The sequence below is a fragment of the Moschus berezovskii genome, chromosome 21, assembly GCF_049115385.1.
Source record: "Moschus berezovskii isolate FMDL1 chromosome 21, NW_MosBer_1.0, whole genome shotgun sequence".
In the NCBI taxonomy this organism is placed as follows: Eukaryota; Metazoa; Chordata; class Mammalia; order Artiodactyla; family Moschidae; genus Moschus; species Moschus berezovskii.
The window spans coordinates 10,974,197-11,000,953 of NC_142480.1; the positions used below are offsets into that span (position 1 = coordinate 10,974,197).

Consider the following 26,757-nt stretch of genomic DNA (forward strand, 5'->3'; position numbering starts at 1 on the left):
GGCAACCCATCCAGTATTCTTGCCTGGACAATCCCATGGACAGAGGATCCTGGTGGGGCTACAGTCCATGGGGTCGCAAAGAGTTGGACATGACTGAGGACTGACCACGATTATCAGGATAAGGATTTGTTGACTGACTGCACCATCACCAACACCATCATCACCACCATCACCTCCACCACCTCCACCACTACCGCTGTCTCCACCTCTATCACCACCGTCACTCCACCTCCAGCATCACCACCTCCATCACCTCCTCAGTCATCACCACCATCACCTCCACCACCTCCACCACTGCCGCCATCTCCACCTCCATCACCACCGTCACCTCCACCTCCACCACCTCCATCACCTCCTCAGTCATCACCACCATCACCTCCACCACCTCCATCACCCCCACCATCACCTCCACTACCGTCACCTTCACTCCACCTCCACCACCTCCATCACCTCCTCAGTCATCACCACCATCACCTCCACCACCTCCACCACTGCCGCCATCTCCACCTCCATCACCACCGTCACCTCCACCTCCACCACCTCCATCACCTCCTCAGTTGTCACCACCATCACCTCCACCACCTCCACCACTACCGCCATCTCCACCTCCATCACCACCGTCACCTCCACCTCCACCACCTCCATCACCTCCTCAGTTGTCACCACCATCACCTCCACCACCTCCACCACTGCCGCCATCTCCACCTCCATCACCACCGTCACCTCCACCTCTACCATCACCACCTCCATCACCTCCTCAGTCATCACCACCATCACCTCCACCAACTCCATCACCTCCACCACCTCCACCATCAGGACCATCACCTCCACCACTACCGCCGTCTCCACCTCCATCACCACCATCACCTCCACCTCCACCATCACCACCTCCATCACCTCCTCAGTCATCACCACCATCACCTCCACCACCTCCATCACCACCACCATCTCCGCCTCCATCACCACCGTAATACAAGCTACACAAAGGCCAAGTCTCTGGTGCCTTATGAACTACTGGATTCCTGATGCTAGATACGGAGAAAATGCCTGGATAGTTTAATGAAAATGAGAAAGGGAAGAGAAAGGAAGAGAAGGAGGGAAGAAGCATGAATAAAAGGAAGGAAGGGAGGGAGGAAGAGAGGACAGAGAAGTTCTCCTGTCCTCAGTGGGGAGACAGACTTGGCAACAGTAGCTTTTCTACCCTGAGATCTGGCAGAACCAGCCACAGGACTGTGGACCCAGTACAGGGAAGCATGGTGTTGAGAGCAGAGAGGAGGGGAGTTCAGAAAAAGTCTCGTGGAAGAAGCGATGTATAAACTGAATTTTGAAGATGAGTAAGAATCTCCCAAGTGGGCCCGCGGCAGGTACTGCGAGCCAAGGCCCAGATGTGTGAAGACAGGATGGGGTTGTTGAGGAGCGAGAAGCTAAGGATTTGGCCCCTCTAGAGAACAGTGAAGGGAAAAGAGGCTGAACCAGCTGGTGGACTGAAGAGGTGGGGAGTGGTAGGTACGGATGTTTTATTTTATTTTTTTAATTTTTTTTTTTTAAGTACGGATGTTTTAATACAGTTTTTCTTCTCTGTTGCTACTTTAAAAATTTGGATTTTCTTTCGTAAGCAAGAGGATTTTAATGAGAAAATCACATTCATTCATTTGTTCTTTATTCAGCAGTTATTTATTGAGTGTCCTTTATGTGCGGAGCCTAAGGATAGAGCAATAAATAAAGCCACAAAATGTGTTTCAGTGATCTCATCAATAATAAACCTCAGATGTTGTGACGGGTTATCTGTTTTATAGTTACTGATAAAAATCACTTCCAAGCCCTAAACTCGACGTTCCCACAGTTGCTCTTCATGACAGCCCTGTGTGGGAGTAGGAAGTTCATTTCAGGTGAACGTGGGGCTGAGAGGCAGACTGTCCAGTCAAGACGCTTCAGCTGAGAGGGGCTGTGGCCAGGCTGGTCTGACAGCCACACGCACTCTTTTTCTTTCAAAGCGCTGTCTGTAGCACGAGGATGAAGGCGCGAGGCTGGAACTTGACACAGGCTGTCAGGTGAGTCAGGCCCTGTGAGATGTTTTCGGCTCGTAATTTGATGCACTTGCTGTTGACCGTGCTTTCAGCCCGCCTTCACTGCATCCGTGCTTAAATGCAAGGACAGTCTTCTGTTTCCAGTATTTTTCCTTTCTTCCCCCCTCCTCCACCTGCCGGGGTGGGGGAACGCCGTGGGCTCCCCAGGGAGTTTGCTGAGCCTGGACTCCCATTGGCTCCTCCCAGCCAGGGGCTCCTGAGGTTTAGAACATCCTCACGGGTTTCATTTCCACACATCCCAGTGCTACCTTCCAGCCTGAGCCACCTCTGAGAGCCTTGGTGTGTCCCAAGATGATAATCCCTCCCTGGGTATTGAGGATGGCCCCCCATGCCCTGGGCAGACAGTCCTCACCTGCCTCCTGGCTGATGGCTGGCTGGCATCTGCAAGGACAGAAGGTTGGAAACCTGTTACCCTTTGTCTGAAACTGAGCCCGCTCCACGCCCAAGTCGAGTCCAGTCTGCTGAGTCATCATCTGAAGTCTGGGCCATCACTTATACCCAGGGGAGAAACAAGGCAAAACTTCCAGTGCTCGGGAGGGAAGGGAAATACCAACCCAACATGAAAAAAGAAAGCAATCAACTCCCAGGTGAGCGGGCGTTCCACATAGGCAGGCGCCCTGGGCCAGTGGCGGTCGTGGTGACCGGGATCTCTCTCTCTGACGCCACTTTCAGCTTCGCAAGGATGCAGCCAGCGTCAGCGTTAGGCCATTTCTGTGTCGCAGTGTGCAGCACACAGTTGGTGCCAAATGCATGTTTGCAAATGAATGAAATGAAGGAAGGCTGAAGAAGGATTTAACCAGAAAGCTGGGTGGTGCCTTCCTGGAGAAAAGAAACCTGTAAAAGCTGCCTTGTTGGCTTTGAGGAGACAGATGGCAAATAATGAGATCGTGGTGCTCAGAATGAGCCCCCAAGCCCACCTGGACTCCCCCTTATGCTTCTGGCTATGACAGGTCCTGCCAAGGGTGCTGAGTAGTGTTGGCCATTGTCCCCACGCTCCGAGGTCACGGCTGAGGGAGGGAAGAGCTGGTGCACAAATACACGCACGGAGATCGGGGCACTACATGCAGTCAAGTTCCTTTCCTCCTCTGGTCCTTGGCTACTGGGACCCAGAGGGCTATGGGTTATGCTCCCTGAAGGGCAACTGCATTGACGTTTGTAGTCAGCAGACTGGCTGTCCTTCTCTTGCTGCTGTTTCTTCCCCCACATTATCCCACTAAGATGTGTGTGAGTGTGTATGTGTGTGTAATAACTGAGGTGGCATAGAGTGTCATCCTTCCTGTCCTTCTTCAGGAAATCGCCCCAGCCCAGGTGCCTGCAGGCTCTACCATCCTATCACCTGTCCCGCCCTGACCTCTTGTCCAGAGGTTTTTGGCTCAGGACTGGACCCTTGAGGGGGATGACAGAGGATGAGATGGTTGGATGGCATCACCAACTCAACGGACATGAGTCTGAGCAAACTCTGGGAGATGGTGAAGGACAGGGAAGCCTGGAGTGCTGCAGTCCATGGGGTCACAAACAGTCAGACACCACTTAGCAACTGAACAACAACAAAAGGACCCTTGAAGCAGGCAGGGAGGATTCGGGTCCTGGGATGAGGGATTTGGACCCAGGAGAATTAAGGCAACCTCTCTCGTGCAGAAGCTGGAAGATACACACCAGGGAAGATACTGGAAGCAACAGTTCCAGTCAGGTGTGTCAGCTGAGTTCAGAAAGGACCACACTCCCAGAATTTCCTTTCCTGTGTGGGTTCCGGGTGAGGGTTGATCACAAGGGAAGTGTCCTGGAGGTTTGGAAGGTAGAGGTCAAATGGCAGCCAACACTCTCTAAAGGGTAGAGTGGGTGCCAGGCACTACTGGGCTTCACCTGCCTGGGAGCCCTGTCATCGTGAAGCAGCGTCCCCATCAGTGGCTCCTCCCTTGGCATCTCCACATCCCCTGCCAGGCTCCTCTGTCCATGGGATTCTCCAGGCAAGAATATTGCAGTGGGTTGTCATCTCCTCCTGGGGATCTTCCCAACCCAGGGATCAAACCCACGTCTCTTACGTCTAACCTGCATTAGCAATTGGCAGGTGGGTTCTTTACCACTAGCGCCACCTGGAAAGCCTGCCCTGAGCACACACCTAGTCTGTCCCAGGAGTTGGGGGTACAACTGTGGTCAGTGCCAAGTTCTGTACTCAAGGAGCTGGCATCCAAATGCTGGAAGGCCAGCAGTGAAGAAGTAGGCAGGCAGGGGAAAAAGACCATTTCAGAAGTGCCGGGCTGTGAATGAAATAAGCCAGGGAGATGTACTTCAAGCTCGGGGAGATGGAGCAGAGACCAGAGCAAAGAGAGAGAATCGCAAGGTCAGAACCACCCGCCCCCTCCGCGCCCCACCACTGCCCTTCCGCTAGAGTGAGAACGTGGAAGAGAACTGTCTCAATGGCATAGAAGACCTCCGGAGAGCTGTCTTCCAGGTCCTGATTTATGCTTCTTCTCCCTTCCTGACCCCCCACCCTCTTGTCCCCCTGCCCATTCCCACCTCCTATCACCTGGACTCCATCCCCAAACTCCTGGCCACTGAAGCCCTAATTCAAATGACCATGGACTTGCTCAAATGACCATGGACTCGCTCAAATGACCATGGACTCAAAGTTCCAACCCCTGCCTGTCTCCAGCCACCAGCTGCCACCACCTCTGAAGCCCCTTGACCTGGTACTTCCTGTGGGCCCCCTAAATACCTACCTTGGCCCCGATCAAGTCCCTGAGATCAGATGCACTGGTCCAGAGGACATGTGGCCCACATGCCGGCCTCCTCCCCGACACTCACGTGGACCCAAATCACAGCTCAGCCCAGCCCTGCCCCAGGGTCAGTGACCGTGCCCAACTCGGGCTTCAGAGCCGCCTCCAAAGACCTACCCAGGTCCCTGTCTTGCCCCAGCTCTGCCCAGTTTCTCCCACACCCCGACCCAGAGTTGAGCTTAGACCATGGCTCCCCACCTCCTGCCAGCTGTGCCTGAGAGGTGAGCCAAAGCCGCCAGGGGCTGGCTGAGAGTGCCTGCCTCCTGCTGCCAGCATCCAGCCCCACAAGTGCATCTCTGGTGCATGCCTCCAGCCCAAGGCTGCCAGGGTGTGCCAGGCGGGAGACAGCTGTGGCGGGGAGGTGGGGTGGGTGTGTCAAGGAGCTGTGGACATATCTGTGGAGATGCTCTGCCTTCTGGGGTTCCATCTCCATGACCAGTGTCATCATAAAACAATACTTTAAATGATATATAATAATGATAATGACCAAGCAATAAAACCAGCTCCCACAGAGTGCCTCCACATGCCAGGCACAACACAAAGGCTTTGCATGGGTTATCTCAATGGTGAGGAGGGAGGTAGGCCCATTTTATAGGTGAACAAGTTGAGGCACAAAGATATGGTGAGATTCAAGCAGTACGAGGAGTCTGACCCTTTTCAGTCCCACATCCCCTCTCAGGCTGTGACCAGCAGGAAACATCCAGAATGACTTAGCTGGTCATTTGAGGTGGAAAATCATTTCTGGCCTTGGAAGTCACACAAAGGAGTTGACAGGTCAGGTTTTTCCTGGTGTTTGGAAACATGCCTGGAGGGTGATGTGTAGGTTTTAGACCTTACACTGCAGATTTCCAGCTGGGCTCACAGTATGTTTGTTTTCATTCAGCCCAGAAGGGAAGGGTATGAAAAGCGACCTCCTGTCTTTAGGGACCCTTGCAAAATTCTGAAGTCATGGAACAGCTTATCCAGAGGCCAGGGTGGTTTATACTGTGCCAATCACAGGCTCTTGCCCGCTGAATCGTCCCAGTGGATTTCTCAAGCATTTCCCCAGTTTTATGGGTGAGGAATTCAAGATCCTGAGAGATGGAGTAACTTCAGGAGGTTGTAAAACTGGACAGTGGCAGATACGGAGCCTGGACCCAGACTGTCTAACTCCAGATTGAATCTTCTGACTCCCCCGCTCTCTGCGTCCCTATTCTCTGATCCTTTCCACCTGGGGATCTTTCTCCCCTGCTTTAGATTCCCAGGGCTCTACTGCTTCTTTCCCGGTCTCCATTAATGGTATCAGTCATTTACATATTAGTATGAATAAGTCTTTTCATACTGTTTATGGGGTTCTCAAGGCAAGAATACTGAAGTGGTTTACCATTCCCTTCTCCAGTGGACCACGTTTTGTCAGAACTCTCCACCATGACCCATCCGTCTGGGGTGGCCCTACACGGCATGGCTCATAGTTTTACTGAGTTAGACAAGGTTGTGTTTCATGTGATTAGATTGGTTAGTTTTCTGTGATTGTGGTTTTCAGTCTGTCTGCCCTCTGATGGCGGACTTCCCTGGTGGCTCAGACAGTAAAGCGTCTGCCTATCATGCGGGAGACCTGGGTTCGATTCCTGGGTCGGAAAGATCTCCTAGAGAAGGAAATGGCAATTCATTCCAGTAACCTTGCCTGGAAGATCCCATGGACAGAGGAGCCTGGTAGGCTACAGTCCATGGGGTCGCAAAGAGTCGGACAAAGGATAAGAGGCTTATAGAAGCTTCCTGATGAGAGAGACTGACTGAGGGGGAAACTGGGTCTTGTTCTGATGGGCGGGGCCATGCTCAGTAAATCTTTAATCCAATTTTCTGTTGAAGGGTGGGGCTGTGTTCCCTCCCTGTTATTTGACCTGAGGCCAAACTATGGTGGAGGTAATGAAGATAATGGTGAGCTCCTTCAAAATGTCCCATGCACAAGAAATTAGAAGACGCTTGTTCCTTAGAAGAAAAGTTATGACCAACCTAGACAGCTTATTAAAAAGCAGAGACAGTACTTTGCGAACATACTTAGTCAAAGCTATGGTTTTTCCAGTGGTCATGTATGGATGTGAGAGATGGACTATAAGGAAAGCTGAGTGCCGAAGAATTGATGCCTTTGAGCTGTGGTGTTGGAGAAAACTCTTGAGAGCCCCTTGGACTGCACAGAGATCCAACCAGTCCATCCTAAAGGAAATCAGTCCTGAGTATTCATTGGAAAGACTGATGCTGAAGCTGAAGCTCCAAAAGTTTGGCCACCTGATGTGAAGAACTGATTCATTTGAAAAGACCCTGATGATGGGAAGGACTGAAGGCAGGAGGAGAAGGGGATGACAGAGGGTGAGATTGTTGGATGGCATCACCGACTCAATGCACATGAATTTGAGTAAACTCCAGGAGTTGGTGATGGACAGGGAGGCCGTGCTGTAGTTCACGGAGTCGCAAAGAGTTGGACACGACTGAGCGACTGAACTGAACTGATGAGTAAGTCTCAATCAATATATTCTCTCACCAGAAGCAATTGCCCTTCATTTTATTCTGGACTGTAGAGCCAGTCCTCTGCAAAAGGATAATCTCTGATCAGGAAATTGGTGGTGCCATCTGAGAGCAAATAAATTAAGTGCATCTGCTTACTAGCCCATGCATGGTTTTCAAAAGACTGCTTTTTTCATCTTGGAAGGAGTGCTGAAAACATGGATGAATGACAGGAATCTCCACCAGCCCCACCCTCCACATCCCACACAAGCACTTTCCTGATGTGCCTGCGCTCCCTTCCATCTGCAGGGTGAGCCCGCGGTGATGGCTTCCAGAGCTCTGTCACTCCTCATTCCTGCCCTCGTGGCTTGTGGCTGGTCCTGGACCCCAGGAGGGATTTGTAGAGCATTGCTGGAGAATGGATACATAGTCTTGGGGTTTTCCTCACCACTTCTTCACCCACACAACTCAGCTTCCCCAGCTCTGTGACTTGGCCCTTTCCTTGGTCTGAGGTAGATAGCCATTCTGTTTTCCTCAATTCCTAAAAACTCAGAAATGAGTGCTTCCATCCTTGACTGCATCGCAGCACATGAAACACCCCGAAGTTACTCAAAAAGGGCCAGCTTTTCCTGTGCTAAGTTACCTACCAACCTCAGCCTTCCTTGAAACTATTCTTGCTACCTGATCTGTTAACTATAGCATTTTTCCATTTGATGGGGGAAGAATGGTCCTGCCCCTGGGCCTCCAGCAACATTAAGCTCCCTGCACTGTATTTCTGATGCTGAATCTGAAGCTCCAATACTTTGGCCACCTGGTGTTAAGAGCTGATTCATCAGAAAAGATCCTGAGGCTGGGAAAGATTGAGGGCAAGAGGAGAAGGCAGAAGATGAGATGGTTGGGTGACATCGCAGACTCAATGGACACGAGTTTGGGCAAACCCCGGGAGATGATGGAGGACTGAGAAGCCTGGCGTGCTGCCGTCCATGGGTCACAAAGAGTCAGATAAAACCAAGCGACTGAACAACGACTCACTGTCTCTAGTGCCAGAGGATGAAAATGATGAGCAGTGTGGCCTGGAAGAGCAGAATCAGCTGTTCCTCATGTCCATTATCATACTACTATTAGCATTACTTTTTACTGCTATTATTATAATTATCATCAGATTGACACCTTCACATTGCCCATTGCATTTGATAGCATTGCTAACATCTTGGTGGAGCTGGCAAAGCAGGTGCTTCTGTGATCCCACTGAACAGATGGCAGGAGTGAGGCAGAGAGATGAGGGGACCCGGGCAAGGTGGCCCAGCTAACGGGCCACCATTAGTCCAGCTAGTGGGCTGACCAGGGTTAGAACCGAGGTCTCCATGACTTCAGGAGCTGAGCTGCGCCTGAGTGTCGCAGTACATCCCTGAGATTGGGGCTGAGGAGTAGACTGGGGAAACAGGTGGTGCTGGGTTTTTCTTAGAGGCCTTGACCATTCATTGTGTGCCTGTGATGGGTGCAGGTAGCAGTGATCCCACCCCACCAGAGTCTCTGTCTGTCCTAGATCTGCGGTGGCCGTAGTGTGCAGCGTCTGAAAGCCAGATCTTAGTTCCCTAACTGGGAATCAAACTCGGCCACAGCGGTACAGGTGCTGAATCCTAACTGCTGGCCCAGTAGGGAAAAGAGGCTAGAAGCAGGCGCTTCTCTTCTTTGGAGGAAGAGTTCCAGCAAAGAGGTAGGAATTTGTAAAGCAGATAGAGCGTTTAAGAGTAAAGTACTTGTGGGGAAGACACTTTGGCAGGTCCAGAGGGAGCCGTGCTTTTGGGGTGATTGCTGGGAGAAATATCAATAATCTCAGATATGCAGATGACACTACCCTTATGGCAGAAAGTGAAGAGGAACTCAAAAGCCTCTTGATGAAAGTGAAAGAGGAGAGTGAAAAGGTTGGCTTGAAGCTCAACATTCAGAAAACAAAGATCATGGCATCTGGTCCCATCACTTCATGGGAAATTGATGGATAAACAGTGGAAACAGTGTCAGACTTTATTTTTTGGGCTCCAAAATCACTGCAGATGCTGACTGCAGCCATGAAATTAAAAGACGCTTACTCCTTGGAAGGAAAGTTATGACCAACCTTGATAATATATTAAAAAGCAGAGACATTACTTTGCCAACAAAGGTCCGTCTAGTCAAGGCTATGGTTTTTCCCGTGGTCATGTATGGATGTGAGAGTTGGACTCTGAAGAAGGCTGATCACCGAAGAATTGATGCTTTTGAACTGTGGTGTTGGAGAAGACTCTTGAGAGTCCCTTGTACCGCAAGGAGATCCAACCAGTCCATTCTAAGGGAGATCGATCCTGGGTGTTCATTGGAGGGACTGATGCCGAAGCTGAAACTGCAATACTTTGGCCACCTCATGCGACGAGTTGACTCACTGGAAAAGACTCTGATGCTGGGAAAGGTTGGGGGCGGGAGAAGAAGGGGACGACCGAGAATGAGATGGCTGGATGGCATCACCAACTCTGTGGACATGAATTTGAGTGAGCTCTGGGAGTTGGTGATGGACAGGGAGGCCTGGCGTGCTGTGATTCATGGGGTCGCGGAGAGTTGGACACGACTGAGCGACTGAACTGAACTGAACTGAAATCGTTTATAAGGGGGCAGTTTTCCGGGTTCCCTCTGGCCAATCATCTTGCTTTGTCTGACTCCATGTCCCTATCGGGTCTGACTCAGGGCCCTTCCAGATGTGCATGGCATCTTTTATTCAAGACAGAATCAAGCGTGGGGATCTCTGGGAGGTTGGCAGGACATATTATGGGCTAGTGCCCTCTCCCTTTGCTGACCCCTGAGGAACCTTCCTGCGCTTATCAAGTTTGTGAGGCCTCCTTGACCTGGACTGCGAGAATGAGAAATGTGTAGCTTCCTTAACCTTTTATCCATCTGGGGCTCATCTTCTCTCTGCTCCTGACATTATCTTTATCTTGAAGTGTCTGTCCTCAGGGGACAAATACCAGCCACTCAGCCAGGGGCCCATATATCTCCTCCCTCATCCTGTCTGTCCCCGCTTCCCTCCTCCTAGCCTGCTCATGTCTGCCTCTCTCTTCTCTCTGTCCCCAAGCCCAGGGTGATGGGAAAATTTGACAGAAAAGCTGCAAAGTGTTGCCAAGGGCTCAGCACTTGATGGCAATGTGGAGCTGTGTGTGCTTGGGCATCCCCAGTGGCTCCGTGGGCATCCCCACTTGCCAGGACACTGACCCTCCCGGCCTCACCCATGCATCCTCATGGGAGTTTGCCCTGGAACCGAGCGCGTCTGGGCCTGGCCGGCAGGTGTGGCTGGCAGACACCCACTGGCCTCACCCTGTCATTAGCAGGCAGGGTTATTTCCAGCCTGACCTGGATTCTGGGCCAGCGTCCCTCTGGCCGGCTGTCAGTGCCCATCAGTGTCAGGACCACCTTCCCATCCGCCCGTCCTTCAGTCAGGGGCTCAGCGAGCAGAGTCACACAGGGAGGCCTCTCACCTGACCCAGATGCGTCACAGCGGACGGGCCCGCCTCCCCGGGTGAGTCGAGGTGCCAGCTTCCTGCTTCCGGCAGCTCTGGCACCCACATCCCCACCGCCTGATTAGCCTGGTCTGTGAGCGCGTCTGGAGCTGAACCAAGCTCAGGGAAGAGCCAGGGTCACCTCTCTTCTAGAAGTCATTGCTGGGTCATCTGCTCTATACATTGTTGGGGATGAGCATCAGGTCTGCCAAAAGTAGTATCCCAAAGGAAGGAAAACTCCTGGTGCTTTGTTTGTCCCCAACTTCTGGTGCTTTGCTCATACAGAACCTATTGTGAAACACCTCCAAATGGGGAAGGAATATTCGAATGATTTTTCTCCTCATTGGCGTTCATTAGTGGAAACAGACTTGAAAAGAGGTCCCTTGGATCCATTGCAGCATCAGAGGGTCTGAAACATTTTCAGACACCATCACCACCCTCTGATAAAGAAGATATAAATGCCATCTTATCTTAAATCTTCTTAGAATGAACTCTAAAGTAACACCTTTTCCTGAAGGACAACTTGGAAAATACAGAAAAGCCAGGGGCAGAAAACCAACCCTCGTCTCATCACTCAGACCAACAAATATGTCATCAAAAACCAATCTGTAATTTTCTTGAATGATCACATACGTCCATGTGAATTTTTTATTCCTGTTTCTCCCTAACCAAAACTATATACTGAATTGTCTATTCATCTCTCTCTGAGTTCTCTTCTCTCAAAGGACTCCATGTGAGCTAAGCTGATAGAACTGCCAACCGTAAAGAACTTGAAAAAATTATCAAAAGAAAGAAACGGGGGTTAGAGACGAGAAACTCCTGTTTTCCTCCTCTTCCCACTGATGAGAGTGGTGATATTTGGGTCGAATATTTAGCATCAGAACTACAGAATGATCTACCTGTAGAATACTCCAGGTTGTAGGGCCAGCATGATTGGGAAATATAGTAGTTGCAAAAGTTATGAATGGACTTCATTAGGGAAGCCACACCCAGTGGGTGTGGTCTAAATATCAGGCAGCTGCCTCCTGAGATGAGAAGCCCCGGAGGAAGTGGTGTGGCCTTTACTTTGGAACCTCCATCACCTGCCCAATCAGGCCATCTAATTTTATTGGCCTACGGTCTACTTTTCCAGGAGGCCGTGGAAGTATAAATAATAAAGCAAGAGAAGCAGATCCATTTGGCTGGCTGCGTAGATTTCTTCTGAATGTACTGTGAGTATGAGACCTTCTCTTTGAAAAGGTCAAGCGTGTCTTGTTTATTCCCTCCTGCTTCAGCTTGCAGGAGGGTCCAGTCGAGTCCTGGAAGGGTTGTCTAGAAGGAAATTCTGGAGGAGTTCTAGAGCTTGGAAACCCCTCTTTTGAAGAGGGTACTGAGCATCTCCGGTGAGGCCCTGATCATTTTCCTGGAGGTCTATCTCTTGTGCTTTTCTAGAGGGTGTGGGGGTGGGGATTGCCTAGGAAGGTCAAGAGCCCCCTCCAAATCGGGTCTGCGTCTTCCCTGTAGTTCTGGCCATAGCCAGTCCCGTCTGTGAGCTTTTTGTGAGTCTTTATATCTTCCCAAAGACAGAGGCTGCATCCATCAATGTACTATTCCAGCATTGGAAAAGACTCTGATGCTGGGAAAGAGTGAGGGCAGGAGGAGAAGGGGGTGACAGGATGAGATGGTTGGGTGGTATCACTGACTCAATGGACATGAGTTTGAGCAAAGTCTGGGAGAGTGAAGGACGGGGAGCCTGGCGTGCTACAGTCCATGGGGTTGTAAAGAGTCGGACGTGATTTGGCCGACTGAACAACTTTTCCATGGAGAAAGTGAGGCCACGCAGCCCATTTCCTGAATTTTTGCAGAATTGCCCTAACAGATTAGATTCCTGTTCTGATCCATCAGAATGCATGCTTTGACCTCAGATAGCTCCTTTGTCCACTCAGGGCCTTGGTTTTCCCTTTATAGCACAAGTGGCCCAAAGTTGATGGTCATTCAACCCACATAGTCCCTCATCCTAGAATGAAGTCACAAGGCAGGAGGAACAGGCCAGGCAAAGAGCTGGAAAGTGGTTGAGGATTTGGAGAAGTCTTTGGGGATGGCTGTTGGCACCGCCTCAGGAGAGGGAGCTCCGTGCTTGGGTTTCAAAGGAGACCATGGGCTAGTCAGCAGCATTGGCATGGGCCATTTCTTCGGCATTGCTCAAACACTCTAGTGCCTAATGCATAGCAAGGGCTCAAAATAGTTCTTAAAAGGATGAAGGCAGAAATCTCCAGGGTAAATCCAGAGATGAGATGATGCACCTGTGTTTCAGCCTCTTCTTCCCAGGAAGGAGAATGAAGTCTGTTGCCATAGTCACTAGAGTTCTTTCATGGGTTGGTCTTCTGTCACTTCCAACGCGGGAAAGAGGGTGTGTCTCACCGCCACTGAGTTCTAAACTTGCTTTGAAAAATAATAACTTCTAATATGTCCAGAGTGATCTCTTTTAACAATATCAGTCCCTTAAAGCAGGTTGGACCACAGAGCATGCCTGAGATATCTCCTCTGGTGTGGGGCTCTTGTGCTGGTCTTTTGGGATGCTAAGGCACATCTTTAGGAAGGAGGGGTCCCTCAGGTCCCTTCCGAGTTTATCGAGGTCCTGTGCACTCTATGGAGAACTTTGGAAAGGCTTGGAGAAAAGCTGGGATCTCTGAGGGCCTGGGGTTCCTTGGGATGGAGCAGGATATCTGTGTCTAGTCTTTGAAGACAGAGACCCCACCACTTCTGAGAGATGGAGAGGCACAGGGAAGCCTGGTGTGCTGAAGTCCACGGGGTCACAAAGAGTTGGACACGATTCAGTGACTAAACAACAGCAGCAGCCCCCTCACTGAGTGGGGCCCTTGAGCTGGTGGATCTCACTCATTAGGGCTCGAGTTTTAGGGGATGAGAGCTCATCCCAAGCATCCTAAACTTTGACTTGAGGATGGATATCGCCTAAACTTTTTTTTGTTGCTCAGTTTTATCACAGGGAAGAGAGATAGAGCAGACAGTCAGGAGACAGATCTGGGGAGGGTGGATGGAGGTCTTTTCTCTTTGAAGACAATGGCTCCAAAGCACCATTCATGGAGCAGTTCTGCTGTACCCTTTGTGTGCTCCCTTTATGAGCGCTGTTTCCTCAAACTACTGGTGATAACAAGGATGACAGTCGTTTGTAAAATTACAACTATTCTTATTGTTAAAAGTGCTATTTTAGTTCAGACAGTAAAGAATCCGCCTACAGTGCAGGAGATCTGGGTTCAGTTCCTGGGTCAGGAAGATCCCTTGGAGAAGGGAATGGCAATCCATTCCAACATTCTTGCCTGGAGAATTCCAGGGATAGAGGAGACTGGCGGGCTACAGCCCATGGGGTTGCAAAGAGTCCGACACAACTGAGCAACTAACACTTTCACTTTCACGCCCTCCCTGAGTTGCTATGATAAGGAGATTCCAGTTACCGGGCTTGGCAGGATGGTATTGCGGGTAAAAGCAGTGCCAGCTGCCTTGCCCTTCCATAGGTAAACCCACCCCCACCCCATATGTAGGCTTCAAGCACCTGAACTGCTTGTCCAAAGGGCTTGTGGTTTATACCTGAACATATTTGGTTTGGATCTGTCTTTAGGATAAGTAAGTCCTGAGTCCGTGCCATGCTATTACTACTAGTAAGAGAAGAAAAGTTTTCCCCCAAATTACTAGGGAATGTAAAACCAAGATGGTCAGAGATGAGCTGAAATTCTGCTACAGATTTATCTGCCCCCTGTGTACTCCACAAAGTTAGATTTCTAGTTTTCTCTTTTCCTTTATTTTATTTACCTATTTTATTGGGTTGGCCAAAAAGTTCATTTGGGTTTTTCCATAGGATGTTATGGAAAAATTCGAACAAACTTTTTGACCAACCCAATATTTCAATTGACAACCAAATACACACACCCCAAAATAAAAATGAGCAAAGACTTGTTCAACTTGGACAATCTATCAGCTTTTTGGGAAATAACCAGTCCCTCGGGTATTTTAATTAATGGGATAAAAAATATTAGCCTCTTCGGGCATCAGGGACTGGTACCCATCTGATGAGTTCAAGTCAGTTTAGGGCCTGTGATGACAGATGGAAGGGCCCAGACCTGGGGGTAGAGTAGGCTGCTTGCAGAGGAGGAAGGCCAGACTGTCTGCACTCTGTGAGCCTGAGTAGGAGGCCTGTGGGGACCGTTGTGACACAGGTTATAGCGGTAGGGGACACTAAGGCTTGGCAGGGTGTAGGCTGTGTCCTGAGGGGTGGGCGCAGCGAGCTGATTAGCAGCACCCAGTGGGGAGAAGGGTTAGGCATCACCCCTTCCCCATTTATTAGATGAAAATGTGGAGGCTCTGTAAAGTAAAGAGTCTTCTTGGGAGTCACTGAACAAACATATAAGCCAGAGAAGACAAGTATCCAGACTTCCTATTCCGTGTGTGTGTGTGTGTGTGTGTGTGTGTGTATGTGTGTTAGTCGCTCAGTCATGTCCAACTCTTTGCGACCCCATACACTGTAGCCCATCAGGCTCCTCTGTCCATGGAATTCTCCAGGCAAGAATACTGGAGTGGGTAGCCATTCCCTTTTCCAGGTCTTATTCCAATAGTCAGATCTTATTCCTGAAACTCCGTGAAGTAGGGAATTGACTTTGGGGGTCACTGACAGGGCATCACTGTAGAACTATGTATCTCAGTCATCTGTGCTTCTGGGATGGACTTCCGGCGGTTTCCTTTCCCTGCTCCAAGTTCTGGCCCTGTCCTGCCCTGATCCGTCCTCGGCTCCCTGGGCAAGCTGCTCAAACCGCTTACCACCCCACCTGGCTGGTCAACCTGCTACTAGAATGTTTTCTCAATTCCTTGAAGGCCACGTCTTCACTTCTTCATTCCCAGGCATCGGAAAATAATACATACGAAGGTGGCCTGCGCCTCTGGATGGGAAAAACTTCTAATTTTAATCCAAGTAGTCTTTGTACGGCCCAGCCCGCTAACCTGAGACACTGAATCTTTTCCATTTTCTTGTTTTCTTCCCTTTATCTGAAACAACCGTGGGGATTTTACTGATCTTCATTTCTATAATCTATTTTCAGACAGCCCCTGGAGTCCTGGTTCATCACTGACTGTCTTTAATTTTTACTAACAATGAGTCATTAGGAGTGAAAGGTATCTGCAGATCACCCAGGCTCAGAGCGGGGAAGGCACTTCCTCAGCGTCACACAGCAGTCAGAACTCTTGTCTGCCCGGTAGTCCCGACACTTGAAATAAAACAAAACTTGAATTTGTTTGGGTGCTTTCGCCTTCAAGTAACTGACCACATATCTCACACCGGCATCATGGAAAGTCTTGGGGTACAGTGGGCTCCAGGTGAGCTTACTCTGGGACCCCAACCTCAGTTTCTCAGCAGAGCCCTTGTAGGCACACTCTTTGTGTTCTGGGTTTGTCCTAGAGTCATTCCCCTCACGGGACTAAGGGCTGTGGTAGCCCCTGGTGTCTACATCTCCCTGGCCAGGACATCCAGAGGAAGAGACAGGACAACAGCACCCCAACATTCCAGCCAAGAACCCTGAAATACACCCTCACTGGATCACTTAAGTCCTCTATCCCTCTCTGAAAACTAACAAGGGAAACTCTCTGTGTGCTGATTGGATTAGGCCTGGCTCAGGCCCGGATCAGTAGTAGAAGAGTGGAGGTTACCCGGCCTCATTCAGGGCTGCCCTTAGAGCTGGGGTTGGGATCCTGTCCCTGAGGAACACGAACTGCCCGAGGGAAGGGTAGACACCTGAAAGACAGTTTCCTTAGGAAGATGAGAGGGATCCTGGCAAGCAAAGGCAGTATCTAACAGAATTTTCAGATGCAGGGTCCCAAGCTTCCTGAAGACTCATGTCTGCTGTGAGGATGGCTGTATCCACGGGACCTGGGCATAGAGGGTTTGGGGGCATGAAGAAAGTGAGGATTTGGGGCCCTCCTAGGTGCAGGCCTTGTGCTACTCTTCATCTGTTCTCTCTTTCAGTCAATTGAAAGGAACCCAATTGGTGCACGTCTCTGGGGCTGGTGATACTGCAAGAGTTGGCTTCTGCCAGCTCACAGCTCCCCTCTCCTCTCGAGGAAACTTTAGCTCTGGTTGTAAGGAAAAATAAACCAACTCAAGCCAGCCAGCTCTAAAAGGGATATTCATTTGCTCTTATAACTTGGAAAAATGGAAGTGGGTGGGCTTCAGGTAAAGGTCAATCCAGGAACTTCAAAGATGTCACCAAATACGTATTCTCCTTTCTCTCCTTCCATCTCTCCTTCCATCTCTCTCTCTCTCTCTCTCTCTTCTGTATGTGGATGTCATGTTCATATTCAGGTCCCAGGCTTTAACAGTAAGCCGGTTACCCCAGAGTTAGAATGGACTTTACATTCTCAAAGGAAGACACTGATTGATCCGATTTTTGTCACCTTTTTCATTCCTTAAGTCCTCAGGGTGGCAGGGGGATGGAGTATTATGATGGCTTAGCTTGGGTCAGATGCCCACACCATGGATTATTCTTACTGTGATCCAGCATAGAGAAGGAAGCAGTTCCTTAAAGGAACTGAGATCCTGTTACTATCAGACAGGGGAAGGGGTAAACAAGAGCTATCCTCTACACTCAGACGTCTCATTCACGTAATCGTTTCTAGTCTCCGAGGTGATTGCAAAGGCTAGACACTGTAATGAATGTCAAAGCATTTATGAACTGCTATGCACAGTACACGCTGGTCACAGTATCACTCCTTTCATTGGTCTTCCTTGTGGATAAGACAGGGGTAACGGAGTTCTTTTGTTCTCTTTTCTGCTAACCTTGGGTCTACTACTCAACAGGACAATCTCCGAGAAAAATGAACCCCTTGCTGGGCCTGGGCCTGCTTCTGGCTGGCCTCCTCACTGTGGAAGGTCTTCCGAAGCTCAACTTCTCTCCAGAGAATCATGAAGCTGTGAGTCAGGGCCAAGTAGGGAAGGGAAAGGGGACAGCTCAGGAGCTTGCAAAGCGAAACGCAAACTTTGGACTCAAGCTGTTTAAGAAACTGTCCTTCAACAGCCCTGGCAATAACATCTTCTTCTCCCCCTGGAGCATCTCTATGGCCTTCTCCATGCTGTCTCTGGGTGCCCAGGACTCCACCCTGGCCGAGATCAAGGAGGGCTTCAACTTCAGGAACATCCCTGAGAAAGACCTCCATGAAGGCTTCCATTACCTCATCCACAGGCTGAACCAGAGGAACCAGGAACAAAGGCTGGGACTCGGGAATGCCTTGTTTATTGACCAGAGGGTAAAGCCCCAGCAGAGGTTTCTGACAGAAGTCAAGAACATGTACAAGGCAGACACCATCCCCACCAACTTCCGGAACTCAGAAAATGCTCAGAAGCAGATCAATAACTATGTCAGTCAGAAAACCCAGGGGAAAATCAACAACCTAGTCGAGAATATAGACCCTGGCACTGTGATGCTTCTTATCAACTATATTTTCTTTCGAGGTAAGGCTTAGGGTATGTTGGCATGTAGACGAGTCAAATTCAGTGGTTGTCCTCTTACTTGCTCTGTGACCCTGAATTCACATGTAATCGCTCTCTTTGAATCCTGCTTCTCCTGTCTGGAAAAGGAGTACCTTGATACATAGCTCATAGGGTGGTTATTGGGATTCAAAGTGAAAGTGAGTGATAAATGAATGTTTTGAAGTCTATTCCCCATATGTGCATTTTTATGATTACTGATTATCCTAACACAACATTGGTTGTAGAGGTTGAAGTGTCATCCTTTTCCCCATTTCTTAGATCAGGAAAGTGAAATTCAGAGAGAGATTAACTAATTTACTCAAAGTTACAAAGCCAGCTAATGAAAGTCAGGAGTAGAATCCACTTCTCTTGACCTGATGGCTATGCTTTCCATCACTCCAAGTAGATGCCCAGGATGGTGACCGTGCTGATGATCACATTGTGACCATGATCACATTGGTAGGTGCCTTGGTCTTCTCAGCACATGTTATAGACTCCCCAGGTCTGAGGGTAAGGTATTGAAAAAGAATATGAAAGTATATTCCCTAATTCAAGCTGCATCACCACACGGTACACACCCAGTCACACCACACACACAAAAATGTTGGCCAACACAGGTAAGAATGAGAAGCCAACATCCCTCAGACCAGGCAAGGCTGCAGGGCTGTCGACAACATGATCCTGAATATGGAAGTCCGGCTCTCCCAAAATCCACAAGGAGATTGATGGTTATAAGGTAAAACAGGAGTGATAATGGTAGACTGTCCAAAGCAGGGAAGAAAGGAAAATGAGGAATTTCCCACAGTCCCTACATCCTCTATATGACAGCAAGAACCATAGCAATAGTGATGTGATGATGCCAGGCATCCACTCAGCACTTCCCTGCACACAGTCCCTGAGCTGTGCTGCCTTTCCCTACTGAGTCTCATAGCAGCCCTGTGAGACTCCCATCGATATCCCCAGCTGGCAAATAAGGACACTGAAGCCCAGGGAGGTTGAGACAATTGACCTTCTAGAGCAATAAAGCCAGACATTTGAGCTTGGGGCCTTGGACCTAGGGGTCTTATACTGGGGGCTCTGAGGGTAGCAAGTGTGGAAAGACCCAGGTCTGAGTTTACGCCATCAGAGAGGTCTCAGGGTCAAACCTAGGGAATCAACATGCCCGGTTTTAAGAGTTCACTGCTCTTCAGCCTGCTCCCAAGGGCAGCCTGTTGGTTTAGTTTTCTTAGTCCTACATGAGCATGGCTTCTCCAGGGCTCACTTGGAATAGATGTGAGAATTTTTACTCAGACCCAAATAGCCCCCACAAAGTGTGATCCAGGGTCTGCTTTTGTAACAGAATCCACAGGCTTTCTCAGCCTCAGGAGCCTTGAGGCTTCGGGCAGTCTGAAGGTCCCCTCTTAGTCAGCAGCCCTGGTCTTGGCTTTATTGGGATAAATGACAACTGGGACCAAGCTCACGTCACCTGAGGTGTTCAGGGCATGGCATGAGGTCGAGGATTCCTGTGCACCTGCTCTGATACACCAGAGCAACCAAACTCTTTCTCTAAGTCCGTGGGGACAGAGACCCCATGGTTAGCTGGATCTAGTAGCCCCTTCTCTCTCAGGACACTTATGTCACTTTGTTCTTCTTCAATCTCAAGCCAGGTGGCAACATGAGTTTGACCCAAAGGAAACGAAAGAGGAAGATTTCATTCTGGACAAAAACAAGACGGTGAAGGTGCCCATGATGTTCCGTGTGGGCATGTATGAAGTGGGACGTGATGACCAGCTTTCCTGCACTGTCCTGGAAATGCCTTATCAGAGCGGCTTCACGGCCACCTTTGTTCTTCCTGATGAGGGCAGGATGAAGCAAGTGGAGGAAGCCCTGGGGCTGGACACTTTGGCCAGGTGGAAGAAGTCACTCGTACGGAGGTAAAGAGGGTGCCTGACATATGCAGTATCTTCCATCTTCCTCCCTCTCCTCCTACTGTCTTTGCTTCTTCTCTCTCAGATTCACTGAGCTCTTACCCCATGGATAAGCCCGTTCTGGGCTCCATGATGCGTTTATATTTTGGTAGGAAGCACGCTAGAAAGCAAGTCATAGGAATGTAAATGCTTAAACATTGTAAGAGTGCAGAAGATGAAGCAAACTTGGTGGGCAGTGGTGGGTCAGGGAGGGCTTCATGAAGTAGGTGGCATTGGTGCCACATCTTCAAGGCTGAAGAGCAGTACATATGGAAGGATGAGGAGTGACAGACTCCTAGGCAGAGGGAGGAGAAACCCTAGGTGAGGGATCCTAGGTGAGGACAAACCCAAGTGGGGTGTCAAAGGAGCTGTGAGTTGTACGTTGCACGTAAGACGTTTTCAACTGTGGTGTCATAACGAAACCAGTGGAGTGTGAGCCAAGTAAGTTGTATTAATAATAGTTGAGGGACTGAAGTCACTAAATACTTTTCTTTTCAAACATAAAATTAGAACAGATTTAAGGTAAGCCTCCAGAATCTCACCCAGGCACATGCCTATTGACAGCTTTTCTTGGGAAGGATGAGAGCTAGAATTAAGAACTGAGGAGCTGATATCAGTATAGACCTGCAAGGTGCCTTGAAAGCTTCTGGGCTAGGACAGGGTCTGTGGCAGCCAGGAGACATGGTGATATTACCAAAACTGGAGGTCTTGCTGCTCACTGCTCAAAAGCCAATAAAGAGGCAGATTGATGGAAAGGAAAGTTTTCTTTACTTTGGATGCCAGCAGTGGGGCAGGGAATGGGAGGAAGAGCCGACTGCCGTCTAAAGGCCGACTGACAATCAGCGACCAAGAGCTTTTATAGAAGGAGGGAGGGCCCTCCACGCAGAAACCTCTGACAGTCATGTTGAAATTGGTCATCAGTGGTCTGATCATCATCTGGATTGTTTTAAGTACAGTCTTTAGTTCCAGGGTTGGTTGGTTCCGTTTTCTTTGAGGCCAGTTCTCGGAGCTGTGGCAACTTACGTCACGGCTATAGTCTGATCATCATGTAGTTAACTGCTTCTACCTGGTAGCTTTGTCAGTATCTGCAAGACAGCTCGAAGGATGTGGTCCAGAATATTACCTGAACCCTTGAGGAGGAACTGAAAGTCCTTGACCTTGCTTGATGTTTAAGCTATTACTATTTGGTCTCATTTGACTGCCTTCCTTTGTTTCTGCCTTTTTCTCACTTCTCTCCTTAAACTTATTCTTTGGTTAAAGTTCTCCCACGGACAAAAAGCAGGTGGAGGACGTACAGGGAAGAGAACACAGTGTCCTGCTCCATTTCAGCGGGTCTGTGAGATGGAAAGGAAAGCTTCCACTTCGGTAGAAACAATGCCAGGATATCCTTCCCCTTGGTCCTTTTGTTCTCTCTTCCACCTTGATGCCACCATAATTCTCCATCCAAAAGGCTTTTATTGAGAACCTCTGCCATGCCCAGCGTGCTGTCAGGAGTGGCGGGGGGTTCTAAGAGAGGCAGGGACGATGCTAGGACCGAGCTGGGCTGTCCATGAGTGAAAAGTGAACCAACAGAGTTTCCTTCACATGGGAACAAATCTTTGGAGAAACTGAAGAACGCATCTTACACATCCAGATTTAGCTGCAAGCTCGTGGGAGAGAAATTCTATTTCTGAACGATAAAGTCTAACTCTACTATGACTCCCCATTTCATTCAGAAAAAATAATAATAATAACCACAAAAAAATACCTTGCCAGACTCCTTTGCCCCCTTGAAAGCTTGCTCAGACTTTCCTTTTACTCCAGCGTTCCTGATCCCCAAGTCAATCTGTGTATTTTTTCCCATGGCACTTGCTGAGACTACCAGTCCATGTGTCTACTCTTTTGTCTCCCTTTTGTTGTGATGGTTTTATTGTCTTTCTTCCCTAGTAGAGCACATGTTCAAGAGCATGGATTTTTGCCTGTTCTAGATGCGTCTAAGCATGTAGAACAGAGCCTGGTATACAGTAGGCAATAAATAAGCTTGTATCAAATGAATGGACAAGTAGAAAGGTAAGTTTGAGAGTCATTGGGCCTACTGTAGGTGTTAAAATCCAAGGCGCAGAATGAAATCCCCCAAGAGGGAAAAAAGATAGAAAAGAAAATGGGGAATAAAAACAAGAAAAGAAAGGAGCCGGTGGAGGCAGGCTGGGAGCTGGCAGCTGCGATGGTGAGCAATGGGCCAGGAGGTGGAGCCAGCAAAGGATCAGAGGGAGCACCCAGGGATGGAGGGGAGAGCAGAGGGCATGGCTCTGGTGGCAATGCTTCCGAATAGGGTTGACTATCAGGCGCCACTTCCTGACTTTTGGCTGCTGGCTCTAACAAGCCAAGGTCAGTGGCCGCTCTGGAAGATGGTTTGAGCCAATAATGGAAGGGGGGCTCCCTAGTGGCTCAGTGGTAAAGAATCTGCCTGCCAACACAGGAGCCGCGGATTCGATCCCTGGGTGCCGACAACCCCCTAGAGAAGGAAATGGCAACCCACTCCAGTATTCTTGCCTGGGAAATCCCACGGACAGAGGAAGCTGGTAGGCTACGGTTCACAGGGTCGCAAAAAGAGTCGGATACTGCGTAGCAACTGAGCGACAGCAGCAACAAGCAATGGGAGGACGTGTCTTTTTGTTGTTGTTCTTTCTCTGCTCTGAAAGAAAGACGTGGGCTGGAAGCTGGAGACGGGACCAGGGGCCAAGGGAATTCATTTTGCTTTTGAACTGAAGATGACGATTGTTAGAGCCTGCGGTCTGCCCCTGAGGGCGGTCCAGGAGAAGCCATTTATGGACTGTGCAGGAGGAAAAGGAAAGATAGGCAGGAATGAGGTCCTTGGAGAGGCAGAGAGAAATGGGGTCCATGACCCCGTGGACAGGAACCCAGGTTCCACAGATGCCTCAGCACGGCTGACCCCAGGGCAGGGACGCCAACCCAGGTCCCGACCACAAGGATCTGAAGCAGCTGATTCAGGGCTGAGAGGATGAACATTCGCTTGCTCACTGACTGCTGAGCCTCTGATGCACGCACCTTAGCCCTTTCTGGTCTGTGGTTGCCATGGTCACCATCCTCATTTTCATACAAATGGCTTAAAGAGGTGAGGTCATCTGATCCCAACCACAGAGCTCGTGGAAGGCAGAGTAGATCTGAACTCAGTTCTTTCAGCTTCCCATCTCAGAGCCTTGCTACCTCTAGAACCAGATTGCTGGGGTCGGGATCAGCTTGGCGCATGGGTGTGGCTAAGACTGTACGTAGAGAGACCCTCCATGGCTGCCCTGAAGGGGTTCTTAGACAGGGGGCCTCAGGAACATTGCTGTGGATGAAGGCTCGGGTAGTTTGATAGAAAAATAAGAACACAAGTCAGAGAGCCTGAATGTTTTAACAACCCATCCCAGGAGACTTCTTTGGTGGTCCTGTGGTTAAGGCTGAGCTCCCAATGTAGAAGGCCCCAGTTCAATCCCTGGTCAGGGAAGTAGACCCCACCTGGCACAACTAAAATTTTTTTTTTTAAGCCCAGGCTTAAGGAGTCTCTCTTTATTCTGTGGATAGAGAGAAATTCTGAGACCTCAGGAGCTGGGAGGACAAATGCCTCATCACCATCCTAAAGCCTGCCTGGAAAAACGGCAGGACCCCGCTGTTCACCTTTGTCACTTTCTCCTCCCTAGGGTTGCAGATGTGTTTGTGCCCAGGTTGACCATCACCAGTAACTACGACCTGAAGAAGATGCTTTCCCACCTGGGCATCAGCAAAATCTTTGAGGAACACGGTGATCTCACCAGGATCTCCCCTCATCGAAACCTGAAAGTGGGTGAGGTGAGCCTACCTGGCCGGGACGCTGCCCCCCTCCAGCTCAGGGAATCTGCGTACCACCCCAGGCCAGACACACTAGCACAGCAGCGGTATGAGCCAAGAGTGCCCCCACCACTCAGGCCAAGCCTAACGGCCCCGAACCGCCTATGGTCCTGGGCAAATCACCTACCCTCCCAAGCCTCATATTTCTAGTCTTCAAAATCGGACCTGTTGATCTCCTAGTCCTACTTTGGAAGTTGATTCGGTGCAACAGTGGATGGCGGTTTGGAGCAGTCGTCAGGCCTAGAAGTGACTTGTGAGGAGTAAGTTGTGGACATTTTTCTGCATAATGTAGAGATGAGCAATCTGAGGACCCCTTGGTCTCCAGCAAGGCTGAGCCCCTGCCTGCTGGTGACAGTCAGAAGGACCACATGGTGGAGATGCCCAGATGTAGCAGACAGCCTGCAATATACCAAGAACTGCCCTGGTGGTCCAGTGGTTAAGACTTCGCTTTCCAATGCAAGGGGTTAGGGTTAAGTTCCTGGTCAGGGGATCTAAGATCCCACATGCCTCATGACCCCCAAAAACCAAAACACAGAACAGAAGCAATGTTGTAACAAATTCAGTAAATGGTCCACGTGAAAAAAAAATCTTAAAAAAATACTGGACATCAGTGAAATTCAAATTTCATATAAGTGATGAATGAAAATTTTTTGTATAGCCAAATATATCGCATGGGATATACTTAGGCTGAAAATTTCATCATTTATCTGAAATTCAAATTTAACTAGACATTCAAATTTATCCATACTTTATCTGGCAATCGTACTTTGAGGTTCAAAGGGCACTGAGATCGGGGAAGATTTCAGGAAGCAGAGACAGGGGGGAGGAAGACCTTCCAGGAGGAAAGCACCGCGGCCTGAGGCTGGGAAGTGAGAGGGCATGGAGTCTAGCAGGGGGGAGTTGACAGCTGTGAGCTGTGATTCTCTGTGTAAACATCAACTATTGACTTGCCAGTAAAATAATTAGCATTCTGTAGAATAGAATTAGATGGCGCTAGTGGTAAAGAACCCACCTGCCAACGCAGGAGACATAAGATACTCGGGATCTATTCCTGAGTCGGGAAGATCAGATCCCCTGGAGGAACGCATGGCAACCCACTCCAGTGTTCTTGCCTGGAGAATCTCAAGTAACCCTGAGAAAACTGTTCGGAGGAGATAGGGTGTGGGGGCTGAAGGAGTTAGGTTATATAGAAGTTGGTGACAAAAGGCAGGTAGTCTGAACATCGAAAGATTATTGTTAATTAAGGAAAACCAGAAATTTCAAGTTAAGGAATTTATTGTTTTTCTATGTCTGGGAAGATGCAAGAGTCTGGATTCACTGAAATCATTCCTTTCACATGTATCTCAGCTATCTGGGACCAGCATCCTGTGATTTGATTTTTCACATCCTTAGTTCCTTGATCATCATTGGATCCTAGGCATTGTTCTTTCTGAGTGCCCTCCAGGCTCAGAAAGTCCCATTTGGAGGGCCGGAATAGCTCTGACATCCTTGTTTACTGATATGGCAGGAAATACTCCATTTCAAGGGTTTCCCTGGTGGCGCTAGTGGTAAAGAACCTGCCTGCCAAAGCAGGAGAAGTAAGAGAAGAGGATTTGATCCCTTGGTTGGGAAGATCCCCCAGAGGAGGGCATGGCAACCCGCTCCAGGACTCTTCCCTGGAGAATCCCATGGACAGGGGCGCCTGCTGGGCTACCACCCATAATGTCACAAAAAGACAGGACTGAAGCAACTTAGCACGCATACACGCACTCCGTTTCACAGCCTCTTGCTAGCTTTAGCCCATTCAGGGCCTCCGAGTGGCTTCCCAAGCACTGACCCCACTCCTGTTTCCTGCAGGCGGTGCATAAGGCTACCCTGAAGATGGATGAGAAGGGCACAGAGGGGGCCGCGGGCTCCGGAGCGCAGACACTGCCCATGGAGACGCCGATTCAGGTGAAGATAAACCGCCGCTTCCTGCTGATGATCTGGGAGACTAAAATGAATAACCTGCTCTTCTTTGGAAAGATTGTAAATCCTTCTGGGAGATAAGGCAGAAACCCCGCTTCCTGCAGACCCCAGCTTATGTCCTGGGGTTGGATGCGTTTTGTCTCCTTGAGACCACAGGGACTTTCTCATCTCATCTCACATTATCCTGAGCTCTCCACACCACCATCCAAGAGGCAGCACCACTGGCTTCTGGGCACCATTTCCCTGCCTTAGCCCCCTCACCACCCATTCAAGTTTCAGGATTAGATGCCCCATCCCCACCCAGTTGATAGTAGCCTTCTCCCCTGCCCCTGGTAGGCAGAGGGGTTTTGTGATTTAATAAACAACACTCCCAAGATCTTCTGACTCTTGGTGGATAATATGGGGATGCTGTGAGCCAAAGAGAGTACCCGCCTGGGGTTCAGAGTGAAGGAGACCTGGGTTCAAATCTCAGAAACAAAGAGTCTTTGGGAAAGTCATACACTCTCTCCACTTTTTGTTTCCCCATAGAACTAGCCCAAGACTGAGGACAATGATACTTCTCCAGGGCTCCGAGGAAGCTAGCACACCACTTGAGAAAAGTTAGTTCCCCTTTGTGAGCCC

The 26,757-nt window shown here is 49.5% G+C and overlaps 1 protein-coding gene across 3 annotated transcripts; it reads left to right on the forward strand.

The window, feature by feature from the left end:
• The first annotated feature begins 1,917 nt into the window (after positions 1–1,917).
• On the forward strand, positions 1,918–26,512 carry SERPINA12 (serpin family A member 12). 3 transcript variants are annotated; one of them, XM_088829772.1, is made up of 5 exons: positions 1,918–2,051; positions 17,705–18,355; positions 20,016–20,286; positions 24,003–24,150; positions 26,026–26,512. In XM_088829772.1, exons 2-5 carry the CDS (start codon positions 17,722–17,724, stop codon positions 26,215–26,217), a joined length of 1,245 nt encoding a protein of 414 aa, XP_088685898.1. In that variant the 5' UTR covers positions 1,918–2,051; positions 17,705–17,721; the 3' UTR covers positions 26,218–26,512. The 3 variants fall into 3 exon arrangements, with proteins under 3 accessions (XP_088685898.1, XP_055273608.2, XP_055273609.2); XM_055417633.2 differs by lacking the exon at positions 1,918–2,051 and adding an exon at positions 11,891–12,077; XM_055417634.2 differs by lacking the exon at positions 1,918–2,051 and adding an exon at positions 12,085–12,248.
• The last annotated feature ends 245 nt before the right edge of the window (positions 26,513–26,757 follow it).